At 38.0% G+C, this 7,348-nt stretch overlaps 1 protein-coding gene across 1 annotated transcript in view; it reads right to left on the bottom strand.

Moving 5' to 3' along the window:
* Positions 1 to 6,596, bottom strand: part of COL3A1 (collagen type III alpha 1 chain) — a 73,840-nt gene extending 67,244 nt beyond the window's left edge. Inside the window, exon 1 of the mRNA XM_015817047.1 lies at positions 6,467 to 6,596. Within this exon, the coding sequence (XP_015672533.1) occupies positions 6,467 to 6,548 (82 nt within the window). The 5' untranslated portion in view covers positions 6,549 to 6,596. The remainder of the gene's footprint in view (positions 1 to 6,466) is intronic.
* Positions 6,597 to 7,348: the final 752 nt, after the last annotated feature.

Raw genomic sequence — 7,348 nt, 5'->3', positions numbered from 1 at the left:
TCAATCAATCAATCAATCAATCAATCAGTCATAGTCACACACATTTGGAAATGAACCCAGTTGACCATAATAGGTTTTTCAGGTCTTGTTTGGAAGAGACTGTATGGCTGCAATGCCTAAGTCCTTCCAGTTCTTCACAGATCTCTCAGACAGAATGAGCCTGCTCTGGATAAGGAGACGGTGAAGCTAAGTCTTAAAAGGCCTTGTTATTGAGCCCTGTCATCTAAACTTGCCTGTATTCTGCTCAGAGTCACTTGGTAACACTTTGGCCCCAGGAGCTTTCCATCATTCACATTGCTTTATAGCTCGCACAAACCAGCCAACTCAAACACAAACAAGTTGGAGAAGTAGGGGTTGTTAAATTATATTTTGCAGGGATCAAGAATTTGCAGCCTGAACAGCAATGCTTAAAGATCGATGTATTATCCAGATTGGGTCTCCAGAGATTCAAAATTTTGCCAAGAGCTACTTACAACGGTCTTTAAAAAAATATTTCTAGCACCATCTGTTTAGAGGTATTTTTGTCATATTCACCATTCTATTCCCACCTTGCAAACTGTGGTTGTGGGGCTCCTGACTTGTGTCAGCATTGCACAAGTTACATGCCCTAACGTGGGTCATGGATACATCAATGATCTAAATAAATCTTCCTGAAATGTGGTGCTCTTCAAATGTCTTGTGACTGCAACTCCCAGAAATTCCACCATGGCCAAAGACCAACATTAACTTGAGGGAGGCTGATCTAGATTAGAATAAAAATCTTGAGTGACCCCAGAAGTGGGACTCATAAAAAATAAAAATCCCAGACCGATTGTTTTTCATGTTCAGCATTAACCACTGAATTCAAATGTCAGTGATTAAAGTTGACTGCTTTTGGCTTTCTTGGTAAATGGCATCAATTCAACATTGTTAAAAGTCAGTGAAATAACACTGAGAAAAAGAAACATCATCTTTGTTCCTTTCTCCCTGGAGTAAAGCAGTGTTTCTCCTCTCTCCATCCTCATCTCTGTAGTTCTGCCCCCATCCCCCCGCCAGAAATCATTTGATGACTCTTGGTCTGAAGTCAAAACACACACATGGAAAGTGCAGACAAGGCAGAGGTAACCATTTAGCTTTCATCAAACCACAAGTCTCCTCAGGCTTATGGAACTGGCCTAATTTCAGTAACACCTACTCACTTAAAGGACGTGGAGTTCTTAAAACTTAATTAAGATTTGGACTTTCCTTAATTCCAGGGAATTGCAAATTAAGTACTCTATGAAGTTTATATTCTACAACAGTTTAAACAGGGTTGGACAGCCATGGTGGCAACTTTTTGATAGCTAAGGAATGAACTCACTTAATGTTCCCAGACCAAAGTGAGAGAGTATGAGATACAAACTGGTGGATCCAATTGGGGAAGGCCAGGATTCCCCTGCCCCATCTTGGAATAGACTTTAAGGGATTTCTCTACCCCAACCAACCTTCACTAACTGGGTGAAGCCTATTTTATAACCCACATGAAAGTTTTTGCTGATTGCTTGTCTCAAAACAGCAGTCAACTTTTAGGATTTGCAATCAAAGAGGGCTCAGGAGCTGCAAAAGTAAGTCCACGGCCTGCCAGTTGCCTATTCTTGACCCCCGGAAAACCAAGATCCTAAAAGTGAAAGCACATTGAGCCTTAATTGATGTGGAGATGAAGAAACACACGCCACACATCTGAACATTGTTCCTTTCTCCTGGCTTTATTTAACTTTGACCATTAAGAGTTAAACTGAAACTGGAGGTATAGTTTCAGTAAGGTTTTATAGAAAGAAAGTGGTGAATGCCATCCAGAGAACTTCTATGAAAACCTTTTGACTACTTTGGAATGTAACATAAGCAGATTGGCAGAGGCAACAACTATTTCAAGTGTAACATTGAAATGTAACATGGAAGTTGAAGCCAAACAAAGGTTATATAGGCACAGGATCATGTCTGAACAATGATATCCCAACTAATTAGTTAAAAAATACCTTCTGCTAGAGGTATTTTACTTCAGCTACTTTCTGAAAGTTCAAAAGAGTTGGGGCAAGTCTTACTTCTTGGTCAGAACTATTTCACAACATGGAAACTAGGTATGGAAGGATCATGTTAAAACAATTCATTTTAGTTATTTGTTTGCTTTGAGAGGGGCATATCCATAACCTCATCCATGTATCTGCAGAGATAGGACCCCATTCTTAATTGTCACTACTATATGCTACAAATAAGCTCTGATGTATGTGTGTGTACACATTATATTAAGTCATAATGTAATGTGTTTAGTGTTTGCTTAGTGGGTTCTGTGCACCAAGCTATTGTGCCTTCTAAACTATGGGTTGTTTAATGTAATTTCAATAAACTATGGTTTAGAGCAGTCATGTCCAATGCACAGCCTCTGGGGCCACATGCAGCCCTAGATAGCTAGAAATGTGGCCCCATAAGATCCACCCACATTAATTATATTATATATTTTATATTTGGCCCAAGACAATATGTCTTCACTCAATATCACCCAGGCAAGTCAAAATTTTGGACATCCCTGGTTTAGAGGGATATCTTCCCCAGTCCTTTGGGGAAGAATGGAATTAGCTGAGCTCAACAGTAAGGGTATGAATTAGTCTTGTCAAAATATTCTGTTACATAACCCATAATTCCATTTCATGCTGCATCTTTTCTGCCATTTACATGCATCCTGACTGGAAATTTTGGCTTGGCTTATCTTGCAATCCACTAATTTCAAATTAATGTTCAAATGCCAGGAAATGTAAGCAGGGTTTGCTTTTTGCACAGTAAGCACAAAACATACACTGTAATTGTAAAACCAGAAGATTGTTTTATAGTCTTTTTCTTTGGCCAAAAACCTCATTGCAGTTGATACTTGGGGGGTGGACATCTAAAGTTGATTCATACATTATCCACACTGTGTGAGGCTTCTGTTTCAACATGGATAGATCCCAGTTTCAACATCTCAGTCTAATAACCCTGAGAAGAATGGAATGGAATCTGCTGTTTTTAACCCCAAAGAGAACCATATGCTTGATTAATACCACAAGGTTATCAAATTTGAACTTTCCTCTTATACAATGGGACCTATTTGGAAGGACAAGTCAATAAATGGAGAAAAACATTTCTAGTTTAATGTTAAAAGTTATTTTAACAGATTGCTTTCCTAAAGACTGTACTTGTATTATGCTTCTACATGCTCGGTATGTTCCAGATCTGGCTGTCTCCCTTTTAGAAAAAACACACAAAACTGCTGGCATTCCTCAAGCTGTTCATTCTGTTTAGAATGTTTTTACATGAAAATGCATCATTTTGAAAGCAAAGCCTTTGTATATAATCCATTTCAAATCACTTCATATTTTCATTATACATGAAAACTCAGGAATAAAACATGAAGAGGCAAGAGTGCAACAAATCCCAGCGCCCATTTATCATGGCTACAATCCAACAAATAAATGTGAAAACCTTAAGTCTTAATTTTGGTTAAGACTTGTAGTGATTGTTCTTTCAAATTCTTATGAGGTAGCAAGGAAAACAAGTTATAAAGTCATTTATTCATCAACTTAAGAAGGGTTGTGAACTTGAGTAAAGACCTTATGGATTTCTCTAATAATGGAAATGTTAATAATTTCTAGTAATATAAGATGAGGCTCAGATGGTATGGCACACCAATCATAAAAACAAAAAAGAAATAGGAGCATTATTACCCACTACACAGCCTTTCATTATCTCCAACCCTTCCAGGAGCTGAAGTCAGGTTGTGGAGTACTAAGAGAAAATACTTAATTCAAAAGGACATAAATTAATACTCAGAGAACTGAATGATGTTTGCAAGGAATAAAGACCCATGGCATATTAAAATATTTTCTAATATTCATAACTAGGAATCAGGAAGAAAAGAAAGAAATCAGAAGATGAATTGCATCAACATAGGTCCAGGGCAGAGAGAGGGAACTGGTGGTCCTCCAAATGATGCTGAATTAACTCCACCCCCATGAGACCCAACTAACGTGACCAATGGGGAGAAACTCTGAGCCACAAGTTCTGAACAGCCATAAGTTCTCTGACCCTAGTATAGGACACCTAAACAGTCAATGTATACTGCAAGTGCACTATAGTGAAGTTTTATCCACCTTGACTTCAATGCTTAACATAATTATGAATGCAAATCTGTCCTCATTCTCCTTTTCTAGCCATAGTAGCAAAGAAGGAATTCATGATTGAGTTTTACAGTGTGATTATTTGATGCTCAGTGTATAATCATCAGCTTCTTTACCAGAATATTTTGGCACACTTTAACATTAATACTTTCCTTCCTTCCTTCCTTCCTTCCTTCCTTCCTTCCTTCCTTCCTTCCTTCCTTCCTTCCTTCCTTCCTTCCTTCCTTCCTTCCTTCCTTCCTATTTAAATATTACTTTCAGCAAATACAGAACAATTTACCATATCTAGAAAATATTTTCCTATGTATATAAATATTAATTTCCCAGATGGTTACTGTTTTGTTTCATCTATGGGTTACAGCTTGCACCAATCTGAATAATTTTTATTCTGGGAGGGAGGGAGGGAGGGAGGGAGGGTGGAAGGAAGGAAGGAAGGAAGGAAAGAAGGGAGGAAGGGAGGAAGGGAGGAAGTCATCCATAACACCCATGGTCATTGGTAAAATGTTAAAAAGAAAAGAAAAAAAGTAAGATACATTTCTGGAAATCTCTCCTGTTTTAAAACTGTGTAGGTAAACATGGTGTAAGGTTAAGGGGAACCAAGAGACTGAGTTCTAGTTTAGGCACCTTTGGCATAAAACCAGCTGGCTGACTTTGGGCCAGTCACTTTCTTTCAACCTAGGAAGGAGGCCATGACAAACCACTTTTGATAAACCATGCCAAAAAAACTGCAGGGACTTGTTCAAGCACTCTCCAAGAATCTGACACAAGTGAATGGAAGGTGGGGGGGGGAGGGAAACATAAGCCATTTCAGCATTCTCTGTCATTTGCATGCTTTTAAAAATTCAGGTTAATGTTACGTGATTTTGTATTTTCTCACTTTCTCTTTCTTTTTCTTGAATTTTACAGAGTCTACCAAATAGTGATAACAGAAAATATAACACAGTAGAACACAGAAGTATTTCTGAACATGCATTTGACTTCTTTGTTATATCTATCTAAAATGCAAGTGACAACGAGAAACAAGTACTGCATCTGTTTGAATGCACCAAATGTGTAGCCATAAATGCTTCATATTCTTTAAATCTGCTGGATGTAAGCAGTTGGATCCAGTGGAATGTGGAAAACAGACAAAACCTAGAAAATTCCTACAAGCAATTTCAGTATAGTTTAAATCAAACATACAGAATCCATTATATAAAGCAAGTTTACAGAAAACTATTGCCTTTTCTCCTTACTCACTAAATCAATTGTGATGAATGAATGAATGAAAAGGTTCATTTCTATAGTCCTTGTGGCTTATTTTTTTTAAAATACATAGAATATCCTTGTTTTCATAGGATCATTTGTAAGAAAAGCTTTTCTATTAGATAAACTGAGGAAGAAACATCTAATTTCCGATATACATATCAACTATGTGAGTACATTTGGTTGGGGTAAATTATGATGTAAAGCTTGTTATTAATTAATTGTATCAATCCAGCTGTGCATCCAAGATACAGATCACACAGTTCAACAATTCTGGCAATTCAACACAGTGCACATCACCACCACACACACCAGGTTCCAAAAATGTCCCTTATTAAAATATCCTGAATTTTAATTAATTTGCTTCCAAGTGATCGTTTCCTGCAAATCCTTTGACTGTTCACTATCAGACCTACTCTCCAGGAAGCATGCATAGCCTAAGGTTATTTACTGTTAGGAGAGCAATGAGCTTGAAAGAATTCTCTGATGAGTGATGGAATGAAGTTTGAGATGTTATTTATTCCTCTCCTGTTTATATCTCAAAAGAACACACTCATACCCACACCTGGAAAAATCTTTCCCCAGAGCTCAGCCAACCATCCTGGCTCACAAAAGAATTTTCTTAAATGGTACAAATGACTTTATACACAAGCCTATATTTAAAAAGAAACATATGCCAGCAAGACCCCAAAGCAGTGTTTCTTACAAACCCCACCCTAAATACAATCCTTCTTTTACATTGCAAATGAAGTTCAGACTTTCCTGAACTCTGCACTCAAAAAGCAAAAAGAAAAGAACAGTAACATGTTTCCAGTGCTGGTTAGACAAAATGAGTCTAGAAACATCAAGAGAGAAAGTTTAGAACAAAGGCACAGAATACGGTTAAGCCCCTAAAAATTCCTTTTTAAAGGTTAGCCTTCTTGCTTCAAATGTGGGATCCTAACCCAGATCAAAGCAAAAGGGAGAAAAAAAAAGTAACTTGATAAATGCTCAATATCTGGCAAAGTTGCACAGAAGGGAATATATGACAATTCTCAATAAGTGGGATTACTTACCCTCTTGTTGTTGTGCCAAAATGACGGAGAATTGTGACACAGTAAAGAAGAACAAAACGGCTCTCTGCACACAGCTCATCATGTTTAAATAATTTCAAACATGAGACTCTATGTGCAAAAGAGAATGAGAGGGAGAAAAAAGGGGGGAGGAAAAAAAATCAAAAGATCACCATCAATTGCTTCCTGCCCTGATCAACCACTGGGCCTGCAGAGAACTCAGCCACATGCATTCCTGTGTCTTGCCCTTAAATAGGGAAAGCTTTGGCTTCCTCTACTTGCCAGCCCCTTTCTGAAATCTGAGAGGAGGTCCCATCCCTTTCACGTGAAATCAAGTGATTAATATTTCTTTTGGCCTTGCAGAAGGAGCAGCCAAAATGAAGTAGATACATAACACATCTGGAGTGCCTGAATCTGCAAGGCTTTTTAGCCTGTGCCTGTTCAGATAGGAGATGAAGACTCTAAATTGCTGAAGTGGAGGTGTTTTGGGAGTTTTTGCTGCCTGCAGATGGGAAAAAAATGAATGTGGAATGTGGGATTTAACTTTTTTTCTTTGTAATAAGATCTGGTACTTATATGCACAATATTTCTGTTTGTTTTCTAAGTGCAACAAGCAGGATCACTAGGAGAACTAGGTGGTCCTTGAAGATGTTGCTGAACTACAGCTCCCTATAGGCTTCCCAGATGGTCATTTGACTGGTGCTGCTGGGAACTGTAGTTCAACAATATCCAACGTATAAAAGATTCCTCTCTCTGACCCACATATTATAAGAGGAATATGAGTAATGATGGGAAGCCACATAAAAGATGGGGAAGGGGACCTTCTAGAGTAGGTACAGCATTGATAAGCAGAGTGAGTTTTGTTGGCTAGTTTAGAAAATGTAC

The sequence above is a fragment of the Protobothrops mucrosquamatus genome, unplaced genomic scaffold (assembly GCF_001527695.2).
Source record: "Protobothrops mucrosquamatus isolate PMUCROS unplaced genomic scaffold, P.Mucros_1.0 scaffold_125, whole genome shotgun sequence".
Taxonomy (NCBI): Eukaryota; Metazoa; Chordata; class Lepidosauria; order Squamata; family Viperidae; genus Protobothrops; species Protobothrops mucrosquamatus.
This window is presented reverse-complemented; position numbering and strand designations above follow the sequence as displayed.